The following is a 27,409-nucleotide window of genomic DNA, read 5'->3' as shown; positions in this document are numbered from 1 at the left end:
CCGAGCAAATATAGGAAGAAGCTGCGGATCGACCGGGTCCCCCTGGCGCGCCCTCCCTCTGGAAAAAGCGCATCGAGCCTCCGTCGACGCCATTTCGATCGAGAGCGCACAAAGGGTCTTTGACTCCAAAAAGTCTCTGCAGGATATTAAATTAAAATGTCACGATAACCAATAGAAAATTGCACGCGGAAGAGAAATTCGTTTAACCGAAGAAATATTTCTACGAAAACAGTCCCAATGAAATATTTCGTCAATTCGAAGAATAATTCTTTCGCTCAAATGAACTCAAATAAATTGTCATCTCTCCGAAGAGACGTTGCATCCAATTTATATTTGTGTTTATTTGCGCGAAGTCATTATTTTCTTGAATCAACAAAATATTTCGTTGGGACTGTTCAAAGGAATATTTCCTTGAGTCAGTTTGAGTCAAGGAGTCAAGGTGTCGAGGAACCACGCGAGGGGCCATTTACTGATTTCCGAGGGAATACCCCCTTTGATTTCATATGACACACAATAACGTGACTCGGTAACAACTGACGTTAGATTTTAAAATTGCAACAATGTTTCGGTGATTTCCAACGATTCCCAGTGCGATTTGAACGCGATTTCGGGCATTCAAGATCCATCATTTCCTGAATGAATTTCCCCTCGGAACCGTGTCTACAGGGACCCTCTGGACGGCAAAAATCTTGGAGACTCCTATCCCTCCCCCCGTAAAATGCATATCACGCAACTGCGCTGCATGCGTATGGTAATTCTCCATTTATATTCTTTTTCCCGACGTAATCAACTCCGAGGAACTTAACGACTATCCGGGGAGTTCGTCCGTTCCGGGGACGATAATTCTTCCGAGAGATGGCTGAGCGTTCCGGATGTCGCAGAAAACCTCCCCGCGTTGATGAACCATCCCTTTGCCGGCCGCGGCGGAAACCGCGTCTCCGAGTTCCCGCGGAATGCGCGGGCCAATTTGCCCGCCGTAAATCAAGATTCCCGCGAGATGGCCGGCGAGGATCGACTTTATCGCCTTCGTCGATTTTCCCGATAAGCGGCGATAACTGGCGGGACCAGTTTGGGTAAGCGGGCGCGAGTTGGCATTGATCCGGGAATTTTGTCTTTTTTTTTTCTTTCTTTCTTTGGATCGTTGGCTATCTCGTGAAAGTTCCAGCTCGTCCAGTGGGAGCCTGGGAGAGCGGTTTACGCAACGGGAAACGCAGCTCGCGGACCCTGATCGATCGGTACCGCCCGTGGGATCCACCGATTAAAACCGCCGCTGAACGTCGGCACTTCTCGAGGAAGTGCAGCGGACTAAGCGCCTGAGCCGTGCGCTCGTCTTGGCCGCGTTAACCCATCCTGGCCGGTGTCCAAAGTCAACGTCCAGGTCCTGGGATCGCGTCCTCGGCAAACGAATGCAAACTGATCTCCGCATTCTTCCGTTGGGCTGGCTATTTTTCTGCCCGAAGTGGCAGTACCACCTTTCCTCCAGGATCTCTTCTCAAGTGGGGATGTAACGAAGTGGACGAGATCCACCTGGACTTGGAAGGGTCCTTGGAATTTAATTCCTACGAATTGAGGTCCTTCGAGGATTTCTTCTCAAGTGGGGATGCCGTACCGAAATGGACGATATCCTGGTGGAGTTGGACCGATCCTTTGAAGTTAGCTCCTTCGAATTAAGGTCTTTCCAGGATCTCTTCTCGGATGGAGGCGTCGCACTAAAGTGGACGATTTTTCGTGGTGAACTTTGACGAGTCCTTTGAATCGAGGGTCTCTCCTCAGATGGGAATGTCGTACCGAAACGAACGATGTCCCGATGGACTCGGACGTATACTTCGAATTCCTCTCATTCGCGTTCAATCCGTCTTTTAACCCATGGAGTCAAAGGTGCGCGTCTCCACGAGGTCTTATGCAACGGGTACACTCGGGCTCGCTCGGTGACGGACGGGGAGCGTCTCTTGCGAAACGCAAGTCGAATGGTTCCGAGAAGTGTGGCTGGTGGGTGGTCTCCATATTCAAAGATGTTTATGGTTGCGTTGCGGCAAAATGGCTGCGAGGCTAACCCGCGCCATCAACGGTGCACTCCGTCCCCAGGGGTCGAGGACCCTGGCGAGTCGAGTCCCTCTTCAAGTTCCCACGGGGATCCTGGCCACGTCTCGAACCACCTTCTGAAATTCTTGAAATCTCGAATTAATTAACCGACTCGGGGACTTTTGACATTCACGACCATTCGTGTATTACCGATGGTCGAGAGAGATTTCGAAATCCGGCATCCGTACCCTGAAGCGTATCCCGGAGACTATTTTAAAGAGCTCCTTGAGGAGTATCTCGAAGAATTCCCTGAACGGTATCTTGATCGATACCCTGAAGAGTATCTCGAAGAGCACCCTAAAGAGTACCTTGAAGAAAACCACCGGGCAGGCCGCGGCCTTGACTCGTCTTCCTCGGCGACCTTGACTCGGTCCACGGCTTCCTCTGACGCAGCTTCCTTCCCGGGCTCGTAGGAAACGATTCTGGGTTGTCACCTCGGTCGCAGTCATTAGCACGGTTCGTTCAATTACGTTTACCGCGGCTGTAAATTGTCGTGGAAGCCGCTGTAACGAACCAGTAACGGCCTGGTAATTCCATTAACCGTAACGACACCACCGCCGGATGCCAGCTCCCTGGGAAGGGGAGTACCGGGCTCCAGGTGATGTTATACTCCGATACACCGATATACTCCACTGCTCTAATACTCCAGTACGCCGATATACTCCGCCACGGCGGTGCGCCTTCGATCGACATTTTTGCCCCGACCCTTCCGATTACAACAATTTGCGACCTGATCTCGAATCATCGTTTCATTTAATAAACTATACGACCAGGCAAACCCTGCCACAAGAAACGTACTCGTTAATTCAATTCCGTATTTAGGGAAGACAAATTGTCCACGCAAAATGTCGAAGAAATCTCGTAATCGTGGCTGACGAGATACGCGAATCTTCGTCGTTCCTCCATCCGAGGCGGAGGAAAATACGTAAAACACGTAATACTTATAATACCCATACGGAAGCGTCAAGATCGCGCGCGATTACAGGAAATCCGTAATTAACCATATGGGCCAAGTGATCGACACGAGGCCCTAGGATCTTTCCTCCTTGGAGACTGGCCGTCAGGTGCGCCAACCTGTCGCCCCCATCTTCATAAATTTATATTTCTTCCTCTTAACATTTTGTCCTTTTTACGTGCCAACTCGATTTTCGAAAAAGACAACGTTGATTTTTTCCGCGGAAGTGCTTATCACTCGCAAAGCGGCGTACCGACACTTTAAAATGTCTATCGTTATATACTAAATAAAAGCTAGTGAACGTTATCAACTAATTATGGGATAATTCAGAAAAGTGTGTTACGGTTATAGGTGTAATTTTTCCTTGTAAACGTGGTTCCCGTCGCTCTAATAAATATCGTTAACCATTTAGTAACGATGATTCACGAGGCAGTCGTATTGCTGTAAAATGTCGTTCAAGAAAAACAATCAAGAATTATCCTTGCAACTTATAATTAGCCCTCGAATAAGAATATGCAAAATATAAAAAAGTACAAAATGTAAAGACGTAAAAATATGGATTTTTTTAAAGATGGAGCATCCACCTCCGTCTCCTCTCGCGTACGTTTACTGGATCGATCTCGCGACTTCCGGTCCCACGATGAGCGACCGGGGAATCGCGCCGTAAAAAGAGAGATGCGCGCGCGGTCGATTCGCGTAAATCGTCGTAATTAACGGGAAACCGGTGGACAGTGGTCGGGTAACGATGCTAATCGGCCATTCATTACGTTTCATACCTTAAACGTATGAAAGCGTTAATGAGTATTGCGAAATTACGTCTATATCGGAATTAACGAACATGTTTAAAGGTCTAGTTTGACCGCAACGGGCCGTTCCTACTCAACTAAAAAATCTGAACTTTTTTCGAGGTTCAAGGAGAGCAGTCAATTGTTCGTGTCAGTGGGTCGTTCGTAGACCTCCTTACGTCCACATGCGAGACTCAAAGGACCGTCGATATATTAAATATATCAGGGTGTCAATGACAATTTTTTCTCAGGGTAGTATACGGACTGTTTAAAAATTGCAGTTTTCAATTATATGTATGTATGTTGATTAAAATCGGGATTTTAATGAAACTATTTAAATCAGTTTAGGGCGGTTTGTTGCGAGTATATTGTTTGCGTCGATGAGTCGTTCGTAGACCTCCCTACGTCCACACTCAAGAGACTCAGAGGGGGACCGTCGATATATTAGTTATGCTCGAAGCGAAGCGAACTCACTGCCAAGGCGCAAGGCGTGGTCTGTCCCTTTACTTTGCCTTTGCCTTTGCCTTTGCTCGCCTACCTCCTTTCCGCCGTTCCGTTCCTCCCCTCTTCCGACTGGTTCACCTCCGCTCCGCGGCTGGTAACAACTAACAAGCAGCTGTCGGTAAGGGGCTTGGCGACAATAACCCATGCATTTTATATGTTCTGCATGGCAATAGTCCTTAAGGGTTCGTGCACAACGTGCCCTCTAGCCTCGTTCGCGAGAAGGTTCCGCGAAACCCTTTCTAGGAACTCTGCGTCAATCTGGACAAAGTGGAACCGAGTGGAAACGCCATGAAACCATAGACCGGAAGTGGTTCCTTATTCTCCGTGGAAGTTCGGCCAGACCTGAGAAAATGGAGGATTTTCACCTATTTCCTATACTGAGAAGAATCGATGGAAATTTACACACATTTTTACATACCACATAACTGAAGTTTCACGTGGAGAAACGTTAAACGGAGAAATTATAAATTAGTAAATCTATAAATTCAAGTGACCCCGTCTAGAACCGATTGTCTTTGATTTCATATGATCATCATATGACAAACAATGCGATTTGGTAATAAGTAACGTCCGGCCTTAAAATTGCGATAACGTTTCAGTGATTTCCAGAGATTTCCAACTGATTTCCACATGATTTCTAGCATTAAGATCCACAATATCCTGAGTAAATTAATCCTCAGCAATGATTGAGTATGTAAATTTACATGGCAATTTTGTCGGCGTATTTTCCCTCCATTTCTTGGGTACTCCATAAGGGGATAAAAAGAAGCGTCCGCGCCTTGAAGAGGGTTGAGACCTTGACGAGGGTTCCTTGTCCTTGATCTGGACCCAGGGATGCTGCATCTCCTCCATCTTGAATCTCAATCCTCGGCACCGAGGATCGAGCCAGGGCTCGATGGCGCCGTGGATACTTTCTGAAAATAATCAGAACGATTACGAACTATCGATAACTGCTGCGGGTTTATCGATAGCTTCTCATCGCGGATCTCGAGGCGTCGTCGAGCGGGTGCAAGTCCGATAAGAGAGGAACCGTTACAGGGCGACATTTCTAGAAGAGTAACGAGTCCGTATTGGAATTTCGATTAGCCCTCGCCGAGGTATCGATTGACGATAATTCTGACACCAGGGCCGCGATAAGCCGCGAGATGACCGGGCACTTTTAATATCAAAGTGATAAATAAATGATTAAATAAAAAGTCGAGCCCCTGCGAGGAAGCGATCCTTCTCGAGGACGTCTCGTCGAGATCTCCGATCGAGACGATTGTCACGACGAAAATTCTTTACCAACTCAATCGATGATGGCGCGACTTGCCATTGCTCTGGATACAGAAAATTCCCAGATGACCGGGAACTTTTAATATCAAAATGATAAATAAATAATTAAATAAAAAGCCGAGCCCCTGCGACAAGCGATCCTTCTCGAGATCTCCGATCGAGACGATTGTCACGGCGAAAATTCTTTACCAACTCAATCGACGATGGCGTAACTTGCCATGGCTCCGGATACAGAAAATTCCGTTATCGCGAGATAACAGGAAAAAACTGGTTCATCGATACCGACCAGCCGAGTATGGCTCTTGGTGATCCTTCATCAGCGTCCGTAATCGTGGCTAGTTAGTTATGTGCCCGTTTAATATGGACCGATGGGCCCTAAAAAAGAGACGTGTAAGGCTGGGTCCACTTGAGGGTCAAAACCAGTAATTTTTTACACGCATCGATATTTTATATCCATAACGTCTATCGTAGAAGTGTATTAATCATAACTTACTGTACTGGATTCCCAACGTGCGTTGTCTTCGACGCACGTTGCGACGCACGTTGCTCGTGTGTATAAACATTGTACAGTTGAATTGAACATTTGTAAAGAAATGCAAGGCCAGGTCTACTTGAGTATCAAAACCGGTAACTTTTATTTATAACATCTATTATAGAAGCGTATTCATTATGAACTATTATATTGCACGCACGTCGAAGATAACGGACATCGCTTGTTTATCCGGCATAATAAGTTAAGATTAATATTCGAAGTCGTGTGTACGAAAATTGTGATGTTTGTCACAATGTCCGGCATTTTTAACACATGCAGAAGAGAACGGACGTCGAAACGACGCCTATGACCCCTAAATATATCCATAGGTAGATTTCAAGATCGAGGAAATCGACGTCGATTGCCAGAGGGGTGGATCTTCCAGAAATTGATGTCCCTGCACTAAGGAACCGCTTATTCCGAGGTAGTGCAGCGATTATGGTACTTGACGTCGCCGGTGCCTTTTCAAGTACTCCAGCTCGCTTCCGGTGGTGACACTCCCAATGTGGTCCGCAACCGGTTCGCATCGGTGCGACGGAAAAATGGAGAATAGTGCCCGACGCACTTAAGCCCTACGAGCATAGTCATTCTGTACCGTAACGGTATCACAATTGAACCACTTAATTGCACGATCGATTCCACCTTCCAATAGGGATCGGCGAAACGGTCCCAGCGATCCAGTCCTCGCGCATGCCGGCCTTGGCCGATTTCACACCCGGCGAGCGCAATTACCGGGGTTTTATTCCAAGTTTATGGGGTCTTGGGTATTTCCTGGATATGTGGAAAATCGAGAAGTCCTCAAAGCGCCAAAAGGGTTTCATCGAGAGGCTCTTCGCTCATCAAATCACGGATTTTAATGCTCGAAATAACTTGGAAATCACCGACGCGTCATCAGAATTTTAAGGGGTTACACCACTTTGACCCACCCAAAAATTACGGTTTTTCAAGAATTTTTTTTTTTTAAGAATTAAAACGTTTTTATCCAATTTAAAGTACAGTAAGGTATTATACTACTATTAAACAACAAAATATTTTTTTTATTTACAAAAATGGCGGCTTGAAAGGCGATTTACCGAAGCGCTGCGAAAATCGATGATCGTGCGGTGGGCACGATAACTCAGTCCAGGTTTAAGCTAGATCAATGAACCAAAAAGAATTAGTTTCTGTAGCCCAAAAGCTATCGAAATACGTAGCCGTTTTCAAAAATATACATTTTTCACAAAATGGCATCGATTTGACAGAAAAGATACGTATTTTGCCCTAAATTTCGTTAATTAATGTTGCATAAAAAACGCAAATATCAATACATTGAAAAAACCATACGTATTTCGTTAGATAAACATATCACGAATAAAATAAAAAAAAAGAATCAAGGCAATTGATTGAAAATTGGCGGAGCTAGAGTGCCTACCGATTTTTAAAATGCAGTTAACAAAAAAGCGCGTTTAAAGCATAAACGCGAAAATTTTTTGGATTTTTTGAAAATTTCAAAGTGGTATAACCTCTTAAGGCCGAACTTCCCTTGTTACCGAATTACAATGTTGTTTGTCACATGACATCGAAGGCAATTGGTTCTCAAAGAAAGAAATTGCTCTCAAGGAGTTCCGAGGGGAGCAGGTTCCACGTTGAACCCAGCTCGACCTCTGACCCACATTTATCAATTAATTTATTTAGGTCAGCCGATTTGGATCAGGACGCGGAAAGTGCTTTGCTGATCGGTTGAATCGATCGATCCGCTTTCAGGAAGCCAGAGTCGCAGGACGCCGCGGCCGGCGAGATGCACTTCCGGTCGGGGCGGGTCGCGACCCTCGACCTCGAGGTCGAGTTCGTTTAACGGCTCCGATCGGTGATTCCCTCTCGAAACACTTAAGAGGCCCCGATCTATTTCAGTCCGTGTCTAATAAAGTTAATCGCCTCCGTGCAGCGATGCACAATGTTGCGCCGACGCCGGGCTCCGGCATTCGTGGCGAAACGCGGTTAAGCCACGGCGTGTTTGCTGCAATTCGAGCAAAACCCATAGGAGAGAGCGAGAGCGCTACCCTTACAAGTACGCCGGACTTCCACCAGTAATGGCCGCGAGTTGGGCACGAGCGCGAACAAGTTCATACCACCCCAGAGATCCGATTCTTGGGTTCGTCCGGATTCTTTCCCCATACGAATAGGATACGCATGAAATATATCGCACTATTACGAAGTCACGTCTTTGATCAACGTATGAAAGTCCTACACGAAATTATCAATTCCGCATTGAAAAGTTGATCTAATGAACTCGAAAATAGAGTCCCTGGTCTCCTATTCTTGAATTCATATGAATTGCTTCCCCCGTACGAGTAGATACGCATAAAAGAAATTTCGCATTGTTGCGAAGTCGCGTCATTGGTCAACATTTGAAAGTCGTACACGAAATTGTCAATTCCGCGTCCGAAAGTTGATCGAATTAACTCGAGAATAGGGTCCTATTCTTTAATTCAAACGGATTTCTTCCCACACGAATAGATTCGCGTGGAAAAATGTCGCATTGCTGCGAACTCGTGTCAGGGATAATTACCCTCAAGTTATTTTTTTACCATTTTCTTCCTCTCTTTCTCTCTCTTTTTTTTTGTCATGGCGCCAGAACAAGAGGGAGCCGGGCGCGTTTCTATCCCTCGCTGCGCCAGGATTCAGCCAACAGCACGCTTTCTTCCCCATATTAATCTGGGCTTGTTGAGCGCGCTTCTTATCCCCGCTGGATTTTTCCGAGTTTTTGCGGTGGCTTCGTGCAACGGGCAGTTTATCCTTGCGCTGCGTGGCGCGCTGCCGCGATGATCCTCGGCCGACTCGCTCTCTCTCGCCCTTTGATGTCGCGATCTACAGAGCTCGCTTCGACTCGTACGAGGACGATCCGTTCCTTTTTCCCCCCGTAGTTTGTAGGCATTAAGGTGGTACGAAAGTGGCATCTGAGGGGTCAATCGTCTTATGAGACATTTCCCTAAACCTGGTGTACCGAGTTACCTGAAATCTCACTAGATGACCACGAAAACCTTCAGAAAGGTCCCATCAGCCGTAACATTTAATTTACAAGAATTAAAAAATGTTTATAAACGAATTGCAAATAAAATGTCATGAGTGTCAGGATCCTAAGGGCTGTATATTCACATGGTAAAATTTTGGACAATTCGGTACACTCAGTTCATAGAAAAGTCATAAACGTGACCCCTCGTAACGACTACTTTTGTGTCGCCTTAAGATAATATGAGAGTCGCGTCAAAGAGGTCTCCTTCGTGAAACTTTTCTTCGAATTCGGTGTGCCGAATCGTTTGAAACTGAACAACGTAATTATGGAGAATATGGAAAAGATCCCGACACCCACGAAATTTTGAGTATGTAAAAGCTTTATTTACATTTCAAACAGTTTTTATCAAAATTTATATCTCTTAGGTGTCAGGACCTTCTTTAAAGACCCCATATTTACGTTGGCAAGTACGTGGCGAGTACGATTGACCTCTCAAATGCCACTTTTGTGTCACTTTAACGGCATCGTTCTTTTTTTTTTTTTTTTTTTTCAACCCTTTACTCTTCGTGGCACGCACTTCGAGGTGTACCTCGGGGAGCTCCGAAATGCGGAAACTTTCGCCGCAATTGCAATTGTCTCGGCTGATCGAGGCCGACCTTCGCTGCAGCGTAAGGTGAAGTGTATTGCGCTGCACCGGCATTGTCCTCTCGACACACAATGAGAGTCGCTTCTTATTCTTTGCGCCTTGGGACTCGCTGGATGCGAAGGACGAACCGCGGGATCTCTTCCGCGAGTGGGGAAAGCCCTGGTGAAGGAGTCCTCGGCCCTGATAATGAAACGAAACGCAATCAGATTTGAATTTGGACGTTTAAAACCTTACACCGTGAATATGGAGGCTATAAGGAAAGTCCCGACCCCCATGAAAATTCTCTTTTCATACAAAATGTTGAGAATACCTATGAAGAAATTGTTTAAAAATTGAAATTTCATGAGTGTCAGGACCTTTCTTATGACCTCCGCATTCAATTTATAAAGTATCAAACGATTCCGTACACCCAGTTCGGAGAAAAATGCCACGAACTATTGACTTATCAGACGCCGCTTACATATCAAAACATAAACATTATTTATAACATTTTTCTCCAAACTGAGTTCACCGAATCATTTGAAACTTCAGCACGTGATCATGGAGGCCCTAAGGAAGAACGCGATGGTCATGAAATTTCATTATTCAATAAAAAGTTTTTTTATTTATCCCGGCCTAGAACCAAGAACGCATTTTTTTTTTTCTAATGGAATTTCATGAGCATCGCCTTCTTTCTTAGCGCCTCCATAATCACGTTCTGATGTTTTGCACCCTGTTTGGAGAAAGGTTGTATAAATATTTTCACGTTTTGATCTGTACAGGATGACCCTTTCATATCGTCTTAACGATTCGAGCTTGCGGTACTGAAATATATGGAAATTTCTGTGGGGTCGCCGATAAATCGTTTTCCTTGCTCGGGATTTTTCTCATCGAGTAGAAAGTGTCAGGGATGTAAGTGACGTAACTCGGATTTAAATTCGAGCGATCCCTAGGTACGCGTGGGCGAAGGAAAGCCAATATGTCGCAGCATCGTGTACCGTGTCACGGTGCCCTCGCAGTCCTCGGTACATGACACAAAGCGCATTGTTGCAATCGGCCGACCCAGATCACATGCCGCCGTCGGGTTGGCTGCCTTGCCTTGCCACTCTGTTCGCTTGCTTGCCACTCGTCTGGCTCGCTTAGTTAGGCACTACTTACCACTACTTACGCGTCTCGGCGTACTCGTTTGGGTATGCAACTCGGACGCGTACCTAAGTGGCTCTGTGCAAGGAAGATGCCTCTCGAAAGCGACACGTGGGAGGCATCCCGGGAAAGGGTTAGCGCCGCGCCTGGTTCGATCAAGAGGTCGACGCTCTCCGACAGCCTCCCTTGAAAAGAGAAGTAAAAGACTGACTGAATAAGAAGAGGAATTATTTACGATGTCTTTCTCGCCGATCTGAAGGTGATATGAAAGTGTCGTACATATATACCAAAACGTCAAAATATTTACGAAACTTTATCCCAAACAGGGTGCACCGAATACTTTGCAACTTCAGCGATGTGATCACGGAGGTCCTAATAAAAGTGTCGAAACTCGCGGAAATTTCGTTTTCGAATGAAATTGTTTATTTATCCCGGACAAGAGGCAAAAATTAAATGTTTTTGCGAAAAGTAAAATTTCCTGAGTTTCAAGACCTCCATTAGGACCTCCGTGATCTCGTGTTAAGGTTTCAAACTATTCGGTGCACCCAATTGGGGAGTTTTATAAATATGTCATATACATATACATATGTAAGGTATGTCAAAGGTATTAAAATCTATGGTAAATTCCTGAACTTGGATCAATTTAACCGGTCGCTCTCCCAGACTCTGAGATCTCTCTGCGATGTCACGACTTTAATTTCGTGACCATTAGAAATGGATGAGTTAGGTAATGAGGTGTTGCACCTCGAGCGTTGGAACACGCCTAAGAGTCGGAGGGAGGGAACGCGAAAAAGGGAGAGAGGAAGGGAGAAAGAGAGATCGCCGGTGACGACCGGTGCTCTCCTTTCGGTGGACTCGGTGAAAAATCGCGGAAAGGAGCAGGGAATTGCTCGCTCATGCGCAAGTCGGGTAATCACCGGTACGATGCACCGGAGGAGGATCTTGTAATCACGGTGACGCAATGGAAACGTGCACATCGGAGGGCGCTCCTTTTCTCTCTTTCTCTCTCGTTTTATCTCCGTCTCTCTTTGCTGGATATCCGAGGACGAAAGAAAGGCTTTTCTCGGTCCCGCCGACTCGATGGCTCCGATGGATATATGGTAAACGAGGAGTCGCATACGCGGACGCTCTCCTTTTAAGGCGTCCATTATTCGAGGATTTCTCTGGCCAAATGTGCATCCTACCCGATGCAGGATCCTTACGAGTCGCGACCCTGGACACTTAACTTTCCCTAGGTAAGCGATCAGCCGACTTTTCGAGCCTACAAGATTTCTTCCCCGTTAAGGAGCTGGCGACGTCAAGTCGGCCATTTTGAATTTCAACGGCACAACGAAAAGATCGCACGTAAATATTCCAAGTGCATACCACCAAACGAATAACAATTGCGTGATTATCTACGTTTCAGTAATTACGTGAAGAATGTAGCCGAATACCAATTGGAGATTTCCCGCGACTTTCCCCCTTCTGGGTCGCGAAATTCAATACGATCGATCTAGCTTTACTGGACCCTTAACCGTTTCATTGCTAATGGCGCCTATACTCTGAGAAAAAAATTGAATGATAAAAATATTTCCTTAAATGTTACCAAAGAAATATATACTTTAATGCAAATAATGATTTGCCTCAAATGAGTTGTCATAATTCCGAAGAAACGTCGCATCCAATTCATCCGATTCTATTTCAGTCAAATAATTTATTCTTTAGGCTAACAAAATATATCTTCGGTACCGTTCAAAACAAAATTTCTCTAGCCCAATGAACATTTTTTCCCCAGCGTACGCGCTCGGAAAATTTCCTTGTAGAGTACTATCGATGCCTCGGTAATTGGCATCATCTACAACGCTGCTTAGAAATGATCAACGACAATCAATAATACCCGCAGAAAAATTCCGCCATTCACCGTATGTTCAATATTTACTCTCTACTACGTGTATAGGATATACAATAGCGAAAGGGTTAAGACCCTTGCAAAATTCTTCAACAATGGGACGATTTCATTGTCGGTGAATCCGCGGATAGGCGCATTGTTTTTCTCTTTCTCTCTCCATCTCTTGCCTCCTGTCCATTCGACTTTACTCCTCCTGCTGATCTACCATTGACATTCGGTTCTTGCTACCGAGCCACCCGAGGGCTGCACCTCGAGAGGAGCTCATTGAATAGGCTACCCGATCATTTGCCGATCACGAGGATAACGAGGAATCGGCCTCCCGAGGCGGCGGAGAGACCGCAGCGGATCGCCACTTAGAAGCGGCCGAGCGCGGGAAATGAGTTCCTCGAAAGTGTTGCCGGCGCGTTTCGAGACGTCGTCCCTTTCTTTGCGCCATCGAGTGGCGTGCAGCACGCAGTGACAGTCGAATGCAACGGATCGGTGCAATCCTATGGCACGGCGTGGAGCAATGGAGGTATTTCCGATAAGCGCAGGCATTCCTCCGAGACCCTGCCGATAATTCAATATGGAAGCCGAGCATCGATGGCATCGAATCGGCGCCTAATGGAGGCTGGGAGAGAAACTGAGCCGAAATATCGCTATTCGGATTCCTTCGATATTCGACTTTGAATGCTCGGTCAGGGACCGATAAGCCAGCGGGATGTCGGGAAAAAAAAAATCTAACCGCACTCTCGTAGGCTCGTCTGCAGTTAACGCCTGGAGATAACATCCGCCGGCCCATCCGGCTGGGTCGGTGACCTGACCGAGTTCGTGACCCGGGCACCCGAAAATGGCCGGGAGTCACGATGGATTCTGGAATTTTAAGTTTCGAGATTAGTGAAACTTGCAGGTTCGAGTTGTGGGATGTACGAGGAATTCACCCTTGTCGGCGGGTTGGTCTCGACGAAGACGTGCCGTCTTTGACTTTTATGGAACCCCGATAAATGGACGACGGATTTTAGAGATACAAATTTCGAGATAAATTAAGTACGAATGGTTTGAGTTATTCCAGGAACTCACCCTTGGCGGTTCGTTCCCGGGGAAGACGTGGAGTGCTTGAATTTGGAGGTATTTAAACGCAACATGTCCGAGCCTCGGGGAATACAAAGGAATATGTCGTCTTCGATGATCTAAGATTTGGGGATAATCAAAATCGAAGCAGCCAATCCTCGAGTGTAGAAGGAATCGTCGAGTTGACGAGCCATTCCCTCGGAAGACTGGAGCGCCCGATTTCCACGGTCGACCTGGCGAGGTTCCTGCGGAGATGCTGCGGTTCGAAATTTCGCGAGCGGCCTGAGCGCGGCGAGCCCGAGGAGGAAAGTAACAGTGCATAAAGTACGGTTTATTGCTTTCGTGCGTGTGCTCGCCGCGCCGTTCTCCAGGGCGAAGAGGAAACCTCCGACGCGGGAGGAAGAGCGAGAGACAGAAAGAGAGAGAGGACGAGTGCAGTGACCCTGACGTGGCCGGTGCATCCGTCGGTGCATCCGTCGGTGCATCCGTCGGCGCATCCGTCGGCGCATCCGTCGGCCTCGGTCTCTCCGGCCTCCGAGTTTCGGTAATGAACCCATTGTTGCACCTGCCACCGTATTTTATACGAAAGGCGTACATAAAAGTCCCTCGCGAGGGGCCCTGCAATCTGCTCGCCACGCGCTCCCACTTTTTCCCGGACCCGCCCGCGAACCCTGAGGAAAAGAGAACAGACGGGTCGAGCCAAAAGGACGATTTCGGAGGTGCCAGCAATCGCGTTTGCTCCATCCGATTTGGAGACAAGCCCGCAGGACTCTGAGGACTCAATCATCAAAGAAGGTATCGGGATCGTTCATCCCGTCGAGCTACACTCTTAAAGAATTTTGTGTCGGAGCTTTTGAGCGGTCGCTTTACATCGCGGACGAGCCAGCGGTCGCGTTTGCTCTTTCCGATTTTAAGAGACCTCCCATGACTGGGGGACGTCAAAGAATGCATTAGGGTCTTCGGTTTCATATTTTAAAGATTTCTTGCCAGAACTCTTTTGAGCGGAGAACGGAGCAACGCCTGAGCGTCGGCCGCACATTTTACATTTCGAACGTGCCTGCAGTCGCATTTGCTCTTGTCGATTTAAAGAAAGGTCCTCGAGACTCTTTGTGATGAAAAAACGCGTCAAGATCGTTGCTCCAACTTTTTCGAAAATTCCTTGCTAGAGCTTTCGACCGGAGAACGGCGCGACGTCTTGCGCCGACTGCACGCTTTAAATTGCGGACGCTTCTCTGAATGCATTATCCGCCGTTCATGCTCGGTGCTTGCGAGACGTGCGCCCAGGGGAGCGCCGATAAATCGCACTTTCTATTCTATTCTACTCGGGAATAGCACGGATCCCGTGTACCGAACATCGTGGGAAAAACAGCAGCCGAATCGACGACCTCGCCGAGCCTCCCCGCCGCGGAAGTCTCTCCCCAGCCTCGAGACAACCCCTCGAAGGAGTGCCCCGTTATCCGTTATAACTTTAATACACGTCTTTACAAATCTTTGCCGACTTCCGGTGGCACGCTCGCGTGGGTCCTTTGGACACTCGCCTTGCGGGTCACGTATAAATCCGATAAGCACCCGTTTCGAAAGGCGACGTGCCCATCGCATCCTGGACATCGCCCGCCGCGACGACAGATTTCGCGAAACCGCAGGGCCGAAAGAGTCGCCGCGATCGGGACGACGATCGTACCTCGTAAACTCGCCTTTTACGAGGGGCTTCCTCCCATGAATGACAGAAAATCGGACGCGAAAGAAATCACCAGAGCCAAACTCTGCGCCGGATTTTGGTCGAATTTTCCAACTCTATCCTTTTCTGGACCACTTTCCAAAATTATTAAAGATCGTTTTCAAGTCATTTAAGGCAATAAAAAAGTGGCATGTGAGGGGTCAATCGTTTACGAAACTTTTCTGCAAACTAGAGGCTCCAAGGAAGGTCTCGACACCCATGAAACTTCATTTTTCCAGAATTTTGTTTAAATACCTCTTATTTTTTAAATGAAAAATTGAAATCTCACGACAGTCAAGACCTTCCCCGGGGTCTCTATATCCACGTGGGAGAATTTCAAACGTTTCGACACGTCCACGAGAAAGAAAAGTGTCATAAATGATTAACCTCCCGGTCTAACTTTCATGTCGCCTTAACGATACCATGGAAAGGGGCACTCTATGGATTCTCTTGATCGATGGGATGCATCTAGGTGGAAGTAAACGACATATCGACGACGGATCGCGGACATATCGGTCACATATCGACGATAAATCAATGATAGATACTTGCCTAGCGAATAATGGCGCCGATCGTTCGCGACGAGATGGAAAACCGATAGGGCCGGTGCGTTTTCGCGTGACCGCGTTCCGGATGTTCCGCTCTATTCCCACGAGGATTCCGGCCTTCCCTGAAGGACGTCCCTCCGAAGGATGCTCTTCCACTGGACGCGCACTCCAATTAAGGCGGCCCTGTCCCGATCGAAGGTCGGGTCGCGCGGTGTGCGCGTAGCCTTAAGCGGGACGGAAATACCCATCGTCGTCCTGGTCCACCGGTGCCCTTAGGTTCACATATGGATACGAATATGACGGTGCCCACAGCGTGGGTCGCTTTGTTCCTCCTCGTGGCTCCGTCTTCCCCTCGCAGGGCCGTGTTCTTCAGGCGCCGGGCACCCACGGATGATCGTGTCCTCCTTTTTTTCGTTTTCCGCCGCAACGAGCGCTCCTTTCTCCGCATAAATGTTTCATTAGATCCTCATAAGCCGCGCCGGGTCTCCAGAATGATTTCTCGCTCGGCTTGAACCCGTTCGAGGTGGCGTGTGAACGGAACCTGGCGACGTTCTCGAGCAGAATCGCCGTTTAGTCGGCACAACCCGTTGCCGTTTAACCTATACACGGTAATCGGGCCATTTTAACTGAATACCGTCACATCAAATCATAATTCTGCCCCCTGCATATCCTATCTGGCGCTCTGCGCCATATTCTCGTGTAGATAATCACGATCAATAGCAAAGGGAAATAAAAAATGTGGATCTATTTCTCGAGGAGAAAGGTTTATCATTTTCTTAAATTTGTAGCGGCTTTCAGGAATAACCCCCGTCCGTTGTCGCCAATGACGCGACATTTAGGCTTCCTTTCCTGCCTCGATTTTTTCCCACTGTTGCGAAGTCGCATCACTGGTCAAGGCTTGAAAGTCGTATACGAGAGTGTCAATGAACATCGATGAACTCGAGAATCGGGTCTCCGATCTGATCTGCATTCGACACCTGAATGGGACAAAATCTCGTTACACATCGTAGATAAAGTTGTCTGTATGAGTTTCCTGTTCAACAATGTATTTGGCTCGAAACTCTACCGAGTTTCTTGATCTTCAAACCTAGGCTTACCTTAAAATAAAGAGATGGCTGGATGTCGATCGAAATATCGGACTCCCCTGAACCCTGATGGGGCCCCGGCCCCTACAGGGAGGGTCGCTAGTCACGTCAGTGGGCAGCTCGCTCGCGATAATAAGTATGCATGCGCATCGCCATTGTACCTTGGCTCGGCTCGGCTCGGCCTGGGCTTATTGTTTCGGAGAAAGGTGTGCAGGGGTCCCGAAGGCGCACCGCGTCGCCCTGTTGCCTTCAAAGCGACTCTTCTAAAAGCGAAAATGAAATTGGACTCGGTGGGAAGAAAAGTGACTTTCTCACGTGTCTATCGCCGACTCGACCGATTGACGTTTCAGGTGCCCGCCGTCTCTCAGGGTCGATGAGAAGATTCTCATCTGAACTTCTGCAGTGAAAAATCCAGGCTGGGGGCCTGTTCCATAACTCGTAACGGCAGATATCGCTATCATTATCCCATGTTATCCCAATGGGCTAACAATAACGATATCTGTCATTAAGAGTTAGAGAATAGAACCTCTGAAGGGCCATTCGTCGATTTGGAAATTATACCAAGGAATTAGTGATGAATTTGGGCATTGATTCCATAACTCGTAACGGCAGATATCGTTATCGTTATCCCATGTTATCCCAATGGGCTAACAATAACGATATCTGTCATTAAGAGTTAGAGAATAGAACCTCTGAAGGGGCCATTCGTCGATTTGGAAATTATATCAAGGAATTAGTGATGAATTTGGGCACTGGAAGGGTTGATATGATGGACAATCGCGAAAACCGGAGATTATCGAGGAATTAATGATAAATCTGGGCACTAAAAATGTTATTTTCTGGCCCTCCAAGATGAATCGCGAGAGCCGAGGCTGAAAAGAAAAGTAACTTCTTTACGTGTCTATCGTCTACTTGGCTGGCCGACCTTTTAGGTGGCCACCGTCTTTCAGGGTCGATGGGATAATTCTAATCTCAACTTCTGCAGTCAATAATCAGGACTAGAAGGGCCATTCGTCGACCTGGAAATTACCAAGGAATTAGTGATAAATTCGGGCACTAAAAAAGTCGATTTCGAGGGCCTCCAAGGTGGGTCGCGAGAGCCGAGGCTGACTCAAGGAAGGGCTTTGTCTCGACGGCGCCCCGCCCTTTGCGGGGCCGGGTGCCCTTGACCCTGGAGCCCCAGCCTGGGTCCTCTTCAACCTCTTCTTTTCCATTCCCCCTCCCCTTGCACCGCAGGAGGAAAGGTTGAGTCTCGCGCGGCAGTTCTCGCAATCGCCTACGAGGAGTTAAGGCCTTTTTTACAAACGTTTCTACGATTAAATTGATCCGAGTAAGTGCCCGGGGTAAAGGCCGAGAGGAGGCTCGTTTAAGTGGGAGCCCCGAAGAGGGAGGATTCCATCATCGACGCGTCCGCCTTATCGGTTCCCCCTAAGTCGACAGGCAGTAATTTGTACTTTCTCTAATATATCTCCGGTTACTGCCCGATGGTCTCAAGAAAGAGAGAGAGTGGGTACCCATCGATGGTCAAATTGCCCGATTCCGTGGATGGATTGCTTCGTCTTTTCCAATCCGGGGTTCTAAGCAACAAGTTGCATCGACAAGTGCATCTCCCACGTCCGCTACGTGCAGTTGCATAGGTGCCCACAGGAGCGACCGTTTCGGAAATTCAATCCCACTTAACGAGCTGATCTATATAAGTCGTGATCGTTAAAGCTCTTAAGGCGTTATGGAAGGGTCATGCTGTATACATCAAAACGTGAAAAAAATGTATACATCTTTTCTCCAAACTGCAAGATGCCCAAAATCATTTGAATCTTTATCACGTGATTATGAAGGATGTAAGTAAGAACGATGACGCTCGTGAAATGTCATTTCTTCTAATTGAGCGGACCGGATCGCTTCAAATTTCAAAACGGGAATATGGAAGTTTTAAGGATGACCCATGAAATTTCAAGTTTTAAAAAACTTGTTTATAGACGTTTTAACAATTTGTTGATAAACTATGAAATTCCATGGGTGCCGGAACCTTCCTTACAGCCTCTATAGTCACATTGTAAAGTTTGAAAAGATTCGGTATACTCAGTTTAAAGAAAAGTTTAATTTGAACGATTGACCCCTTAGTTGTCACTTTCACGTCCCCTTAATCTCTAACGTCAACATCTGCCATTACTACACAGATCGCTCGAATCCCCGAACAAATCGCTTTGTCTTTCCCAATTGAAAATCTAGAAACCGTGTAAAGCTTCCAGCAACGAGTAACATTAAGGTGAAGTGAAACATCCTTCAAATCAGTCGATTCGAATACAACACTTTTTTTTTAGGGGTATTAGACCAAACTGTCCGAAACTTTGACACATCACTCCTGATCATCTAAGAGTTGTCCTGACACATTCAACATTTGGATTTTTCAAAAAAAATTTTTAACTCAGTCCAGACCAGAACCAAAATGGCGTCGAGCTCTGATATTTCGATCAATATACAATTATCGAAGGCTCTGATATGAGAATCGAAAGGATCAGGATAATTTTACGACAATTTAGAACACTCTGGTAATCGATAAACTCGCATTTGAACGGGATAAAGGCAAAAAAAGTGTTGTATGCGCTTCTATGCCAAAACGATGGTAATACGAGGTCTCGGAGTGAAAATTTAATTGACCTGGAAATCACAGATGGCGCAGGGGGTCCCTCCACAGTCAATTAGGGCCCCAGAAGGCATGAATCCAGAGGATTTCTGGAGTTTTACTTCGATTTCTTTATAATTATTGTACGAAAACGACAGGTGGAGTACGCCATTTGGTACAATACCCAATATAATTCGATATAGCTGTCAATATAAAAACGAACGTCGGCAACGTAGGCATTTAGAAAAATCTTCTTTATCGACGTTGATCAAGTTCCTCGACGTGTTTCACTTCACCTTAAGTGCCCATGACCATTTGGGAACAAGCAGAGTTTAGAGAAGCGATCGCACGAACCAAGCGGATCTAAATCGAGGTTTCGGTCCCCAGTTTCCGGTGGCAGCGCGTCCCGATCCGTCAAGGCTCTGGCTCGTTAGGGGCCGTCGACGTCGCCGATTTACATCGAGAGGCGTAATGTCGGGCGCCTCGGCGGGCAGTGGCTATCATCATTTGCCGGGCTCACGGCGGGACAGCGATACGATCGCGAAATCGTCGGTAATAACGGCCGTGCCAATCGCGGCTACCAGAAGTCGGCGGGGACGCGCCCCCGGTGCGTTTATTAAATTACGCGAAATTATCGGCCGGCCCGGCTTAGCGCCGCTTCTTTCGCCGGCAGGCGCGATCTCGTCGTTGCCGCTCCTGGTCGCCCCGTCCAGTAATTGGGCCGGGTTCGGGATCGCGTGCTTACATATCCCCGACGCCCCCGGTGTCGCAAATCGCTCATGTCGCGACCGCACTTCTGCTTGCAGGTTCGCGAGCCGAACAGCTGACGAAGGGAAGGAGCGCGGCGACGTCGGCCGACGTCTTCGCAGATAATCAAAATTGGCTAGCCGGAGGAGAGGGAGAGTTCGACCCTCTGGAGGCCGCAGAGGGAGTCGCAGCTCGCGCGTCCCGAGGCGCAGCGGCTCCTCGGGGTGCGCGAAGTCTACGCACGCGATGTCTCGCCGATGGGAAGATACCCGCTTCGCCGTCTCGGACCCGTTCCCGCCGGATGAGAGGTGGCACACCTCTTGCACTCCTCGATTTTACAGAAGTTAAATTTAAGGAAACTCACGGTAATTGAAGGGGGGAAAAAAAAGAAGAGAGAATCAATGATAGCGGGGCAACGACTAGGGCGAAGTGTCCCATCGGCTGGACCAGGATGCCCCCAAGGCCCGAAGATGCACTTTGTGTATAGCAAGGTGCGTCGACGTTACAAGGTGGTGATCGCATCGCCGGAAAAACGAGGAAAAAGCCGCTCTAATCTCTGGGACAGGAGAAAGAGCGATGCGTCGCATGGAGCGCAGGTTCAGGACACGAATGCCATAATGATGACCAAGTTTCTCGTGGTTGTACTTAAGTCATACGTTATTTTAGCGCTTAAGACGGTTAGCCTTATTATCGATTCGCATTCCATTATCAGAGTGTCTTATTTTAATTATTAGTACGTTTATCATAGTTACTCTCAAACGGTCCCTGTCACCCCCTCCCTTACTTCCCGGGGCCAGTTCCTCCGTTCCCGCCCTTTGGAGAAATCAGTTCGTACTTGTCAGAGGAAGAGCTTAGCGAGAGGATCGGATGCGACTGGGAAGATGTCGAGCGCTCGATCGTATCGCTTAATTAATAGGAATCGTTTCTTCGATCGCTATCGCGTTTATGAGATCGATTAGCCACGAGCGTGTGCCTAGTGACACGAGAAATGCGCGAACGCTTGTCCTGCCCGTTTCCCTTATTTCCGTTGTCCGTTTTTCCTTTCGCAAAGGATGATAGAGAGCGACCAAACGGGACATCGCGAGTTTCAACGTTATCCTTACTTCGTGACCGTGTCTTATTCCAAGTTCTCTGCATAGTATTCCGGCGAAAGTCCGAATTTCAAGTCGGGATCTCTGTCGTAGCCTTCAGCTTGGGTCCTGACCGGAGGTCGGACTCGAGGTCGCCTTCCGACTCCCCCGCGGTCCCGAGCCTTGGTTCGGGCTTTGGTCTCATTATTGTGATTACTACATAGAATACACGTAAACCTAAAGTAGCGTAGGTTAGGCTTTTTGCAATTGTGTGTATGGAGTAGCGAGTGGCCGTGTATTTCGCGAATCGATTAGCGACCGATCGGAGCTCGAACGAGTGCGCCTAGCATCGGGGATGACGAGTCCGAGTACGTTGAGTTTCAGCGAAACCAGGGGATCGATTCTGTTTCTTTGGTGGGAGCGGTTATTTTTCGCTGTCATCTCACGTGAGTTCATTTACCTGACTCTGCATCCCCCGAGCGAAAATTTTAAATCCCTAGACCGAAAGAAGTAGTAGACCCGAAATCTCACGTGAGATTGGCCGAGTAGTCTCACGCGACATATCTCACATTTTTACCGTAGTGAAAGTTACGGAATCGACCCCCTGGAAACAGAAGTGCCGAAACAAGTCTCTTTCTTTCTTCCTATCTTTGTCTCCTTCCTCTTCCTCGAAAATTTTCAAGTGGCCTTATAAGAAGACTTCGAAACGGCCTCGAACTTGAACCTTGCGTAGACTCTGGAAAAAAAAAAAAAAATGAAAGAAGTCGGTAAAAAAGGAAGAACGCGCCCGTTCAAAGAACTCGAAGTCAAGTTTGGATTAACAGTCCCGAAAAAAGAAGTCCCTTGTCCACCTTCACTCGAAAAGAGAAATTAAATCGTTGCCTTTACACCGCCGACTGCGGCGGGACGAATCGGGCCTTATACTTGTATGTCTTGTTAAGAAAAAGAAAAGAAGAGAAAAAAAAAAAAGAGAAAAATCCTGAAATCCCCGCGATAGACCCGCCTTCACCGAGATCTCGCCCGAGCTCGTCACTGTGCTCAGGAAATCGATTCGACATTCGACAATACACGAACGACGATGTGACAACGAAACGCGATCCGATACATTCCAACCCCTGACATTCTCAGGCCAGGTGAGAAGCTCGCGATCGGGAATAGATATGTTAAAATCACGTGAGGAGCTAGCGATTAAGTGTGTATCATAAGTTTTAAGATAACGTTTAGCTGCGTAGACTACACATTATATATGACGGCATACATTGCATCGTCTGTAATTTTCATAGTTTTTTTTTTTTTTTTTCTAGGGAAGGCACACGGTCCCCTTTACGATCGAACTCGGTGCGTCGTAGTTATTCCCTGCGAATAAGTATCTCGCACACAGACGTTCTCAAGTAGCACGATTTTGCCACGATGACGGACAGCTTACGAGAGTCCCTGAATGCATTCCTTGTGATTCCTGGTTAAGACGATACCGTTTCACCTTTTTATTTTCCAAGAGTCTGGTTCACCGGCACGAGGACATCCTTTCCGGAATGTCGAAAACTGTGATGCTCCTGACCGGATGAATACTTCCTAACCTTTTATCTGCGCCGTTCGTTTCTGTTCATCGATATTCTGTAATAATGGACACAGGTTAAATGAGGAACAGCCGCGGAATGTGAATTGAAACGCTGTTTTCCCAGAAGGTACATATAGATAAGTCAAACGTACCATCTCGTAGAGGTTATATACCGGTAAACTGGAATAGCGCGGCTAAAGGGTTAACTCTTATTTACCTTTCTTTACCCTTTCCCCTGTATCGATGAACCTGATAATCGATCGCGTTTTCGCGGCGAAGTGCTCACACGTAAGGGTCGAGGATCGTTGTGCCTTCATACGCTCGTCAAGTTTGTTCGACGACGGCGAGAGGGGCGGACATACATTTGTGATTCCATAAGCAGTTGTTCAATTTTTTTTTTTTTTAATACTTTCTGTAATGCTTATATAGACTAGCCTGTATACCCTAAAGAGTGTTTCAATAAATGACATGTGAAATCAGACAGGTTTCGTCACTGCCCATTCTTTCCACCGGAATACCAGTATTCATATTACAGGTGGACTTTTCAAATCCTAACAAACCGATTCGATCGAGCCAATCATCGATTGAATCGGTCACGTGTTCCCTGACCACGTGCTCATACCGCCAAAGGTCAAACGAATCTAGCGCCACCCGTGGACCACGGCAGAACTATTCAACACTTTACCACGAACAGAGGGCAGCACTTATCGAGAGCAGAAAATGTAAAATAAAAATTCAATCGCGCTCCCAACATATGGTTGACCGGTTACGAGTTAACTCGTGCCGGAACGACCAGCGTTCTAAAATTGCCGGCCAACATGGTGTTAATTGCAAAATAAACTACCGATGTCGTCATCTCGTACGTCATCTCTAATCGAATCTGGAAATGAATTTAAATGTTTCATATATCGAGCGGTAAAAAATCGCCGCAAAAGTATCTTAAATTAATTCTAGTAAAAATCGGTCAAGCTAGAGAAATATTTCCCGATTCTCTGAATGCTCCACTCCAAAGGGTCTTTCAAGGAAATTTGTGCGAGGACGAATGGCCAGGGTTGGGTAATTTCACGATTTTCAATGTTTTTGACGTATATTACGTAAATCAAGTAGTTTACCATAGAAAACGTAGAAAACCAGAAGAAAACGTATCAAATATGGCGGACAAGACAGCCGTAGGGCATGCGGTATCCGCTAGGTTATAAACATCCATCTTGTCCATTTGTTTAATTACATCATTTACTTTTTGATCTCCGACCTTTACACATTTTCATACAAATATTGGTTACGAATCTTAGGACTTCAAATAGCCGTTACAAACAAACGTCAAATGCACATATATGCATACATTTCAAATTTCCAAGGCTGATTTCGAATGTGCGCGGATTTGTGGATGCGTAAAGCGCAATCCCCTTAATAGCCAATGAGAATCTCTCTTGGAGGTAAATAGGTGGACTCTCATTGGTTATTGACAATATTGCGCATGTGCTTTGCACATTTAGTTTGGAGTAATATACTTCGTGCCTGCGTAGAAAACTAGGGTCTTATTGTACGTTGTAATATACGTGTAGGAAACCACGTATATTACTTGACGTATTATACTTACCCAACTCTGATTACGACTTATAAAAATGAGCTAATGCGTTTCAAAGATGGGCCTTGACGGTTATTACGAGCGACGCTGCCGCCATCTGGCGACACTCCGTCCGTACATAAAGACGTCACGTGATAAGGCTTTATCGCTAGGCAACGTGATCGAGTTTTGGAGCTTAATCAAAGGATCATCGAACCAGGGAATTATTTACTTCCTCGTCATGGGTAGATATAACGTCAAGGTATGTATGAAATATTACGAAAAACACGGTTGTGGCTGTTATGGGAGGAACTCGCCGATTGTCAATGAGCGCGACCACCTGTTCGAGGTGTGACAAGCAAACAAACGATAGATGGAAATATCATGTACGTTTCGGATACTATCGAGAGTAAAAGCGACTAGGCAATGTTACTAGACGCCCAGAAAATGTCAATGATCTCTTCCTAGCCAGATTAAGACATGAAATGCGACGCAGGTATTGATTCTCAACGTGTTATTAATTAGTCAGATACTATCGAGAGTAAAAGCGACTAGGCAATGTTACTAGACGCCCAGAAAATGTCAATGATCTCTTCCTAGCCAGATTAAGACATGAAATGCGACGCAGGTATTGATTCTCAACGTGTTATTAATTAGTCATATACGAATTTTATTGAATTATTAGATGGGAATAATTGGAGGCTCCGGTCTGGACGACCCGGCCAACCAAATCATGAAAAGTCGGTCGAAAGTAAAGCGAGAGGACGCCAAGAACGAGTTTGGTCTGCCAACGAGCGATCTCTACCAAGGAACCATCTCTGGCGTGGATGTAGTACTATTATCTAGGTAAAAAGGACCGTCAAAGAAGATGGACGAGTATGCTGATACGCTCTATTAGGTTCTATATTAAGCTACTCGAGACGCAGGCATACATATTCTATGATAGACGGTTTATCAGCAGAAAATTCCAGGATACCGTACGAATATTTCTGTTAGGCTACGGATTTAATTCCCGGGTTTACGGCGCGGACGTAAAACCCGACCGTAAATTCCCGGCGTTGGCTTGCCCTTATTTCGGTGGAATTTTAAAACAGGCATGGAGTAGGTCATAAAATAGGCCCCAGTGAGGTGAATTATCGCGCAAATATGGAGGCATTACGTGTGCTGGGGTGCACGCATGTGTTGGCATCCACAGCTTGTGGGTCCTTGGTCGAAACCATCGACCGGGGACAATTGGTCGTTCCGGATAGTTTTTTGGACAGAACTGTGAAAAGAGCCGGCACTTTCTACGACGGTACTTCGAAGAAATATGCAGGTAAATTGGTAAATAAGTAGTTGAAAATGTACCCAACGCTTTCCCTAAATATGGTGGTTGTCAGTCAGAGTTGGATAAAACGGTTCTTGATATTTATTTCAAATGGGAAGCGTAAAATGTATATTTGAAGTGGGCAAGTAAAAGATGGAAAATTAATTTTTAAGATTTTATTGAAAACTCGTGTATTTCAGTACGAGCTTGCATTTAAAATTTCAGGTAAAAAATGTAATTTAGTCAGCTTTCGCGGAAGTGGTCGTTTTTAATCATGTGTGTTGTTTAACTATTTCACGAGTGGACTTCACTGATAGGAACAACCTTTTAATCGCTTCTTTTCTTTTCTAATATACTCATTTGCATACACATTACATTGAGTTGCATAAATACGTGTCTACAATTCAGTCTTACATGTATTTAACTTTAAATGGAAACAGGTTCAAAGTCTATTTGGAATAGGAAACGCAAAGTACATCTGGTTCTCATTTAAAATACAAAATAAAAAGTGGCATTTCACATTTTAGATACGTATTTCAAATGAATTTAATTGTAATAGTTACCCAGCTCTGGATTGTCGATGAGATATGTACACTTTTAACATTGTAATGTACAAACAGGTGTGTGTCACTTACCAATGGAGCCGGCATTCGACCCGAAGACTTCTCAGGTGTTGGTGAGGGCTGCGAAAGAATTAGGGTTATCCATCAAAAACGGAGGGACGGTAGTCACGATCGAAGGGCCACGTTTCTCGTCAAAAGCTGAGAGTAACGCGCTCCGGTTATGGGGAGGTCATTTGGTGAACATGACGACGTGTCCTGAGGTAGGGTAATAAAACTTGTAATCGTTTTCTGAGAGCATGATCAAGGAAGGGAGGACGTCCTTTAAATATTTATGGCCGTCTAGGTATTCCTGGCAAAAGAAGCTGGACTTCTTTACGCCGCGGTTGCGATGGCGACGGACTACGATTGCTGGAGGGATTGCGATGAAAAAGTCCACGCCGCGGATGTGATCGCAATATTTAAACAAAATGTCAGCAAAGTTACAGACCTCCTCATCAAGGCCATAGAGTTGGTTGGGGAAGAAAATTGGGAGCAAGATATCGACGATCTTAAGGTTCGCCTAGCCTAATCCTATATTAATCATTCCAATTTCGATATCGTTGAATAACGACAATTCGATCTGGTTTTAAACTAGACTTTGGTGGCCACCAGCAACGTGTCGGCGAAAGATTGAGTGCTGTCAACATAAAATAACGGAATTACTTTAACGCAACAATCCTTGTGAAGCTAATAAACGTCAATGTCAGTGCCAACGTTTCTTTTAATGGGTCCCTCACGGATTTGTTTCAGATTTT

General features: G+C 46.4%; 2 protein-coding genes across 2 annotated transcripts in view; both read left to right on the top strand.

Moving 5' to 3' along the window:
- The window catches only part of LOC105697177, a 79,382-nt gene extending 56,790 nt beyond the window's left edge, over positions 1 to 22,592 (top strand). Inside the window, exon 4 of the mRNA XM_023432378.1 lies at positions 20,611 to 22,592. The gene's annotated coding sequence lies outside the window, so the exon portion shown is untranslated. The remainder of the gene's footprint in view (positions 1 to 20,610) is intronic.
- A 2,266-nt stretch (positions 22,593 to 24,858) lies between these two features.
- On the top strand, positions 24,859 to 27,367 carry LOC105697167 (S-methyl-5'-thioadenosine phosphorylase). The gene is made up of 6 exons (XM_012420246.1): positions 24,859 to 25,008; positions 25,432 to 25,592; positions 25,841 to 26,061; positions 26,673 to 26,875; positions 26,959 to 27,168; positions 27,250 to 27,367. The coding sequence occupies exons 1-6, from the start codon at positions 24,988 to 24,990 to the stop codon at positions 27,286 to 27,288; spliced, it is 855 nt and encodes a 284-aa protein (XP_012275669.1). The 5' UTR covers positions 24,859 to 24,987; the 3' UTR covers positions 27,289 to 27,367.
- Positions 27,368 to 27,409: the final 42 nt, after the last annotated feature.

The sequence above is a fragment of the Orussus abietinus genome, unplaced genomic scaffold, assembly GCF_000612105.2.
Source record: "Orussus abietinus isolate OABI.00-Male unplaced genomic scaffold, Oabi_2.0 scaffold295, whole genome shotgun sequence".
NCBI classification, from domain to species: Eukaryota; Metazoa; Arthropoda; class Insecta; order Hymenoptera; family Orussidae; genus Orussus; species Orussus abietinus.
This window is presented reverse-complemented; position numbering and strand designations above follow the sequence as displayed.

What these genes read in the sequence shown, in the direction of transcription:
- LOC105697167 (XM_012420246.1), top strand. Translation starts at nt 24,988, where the DNA reads ATGGGTAGATATAACGTCAAG. An exon ending in ACATGACGACGTGTCCTGAG is followed by an intron (nt 26,876 to 26,958) that starts GTAGGGTAATAA and finishes ATGGCCGTCTAG; the next exon opens with GTATTCCTGGCAAAAGAAGC. An exon ending in AAGATATCGACGATCTTAAG is followed by an intron (nt 27,169 to 27,249) that starts GTTCGCCTAGCC and finishes GTTTTAAACTAG; the next exon opens with ACTTTGGTGGCCACCAGCAA.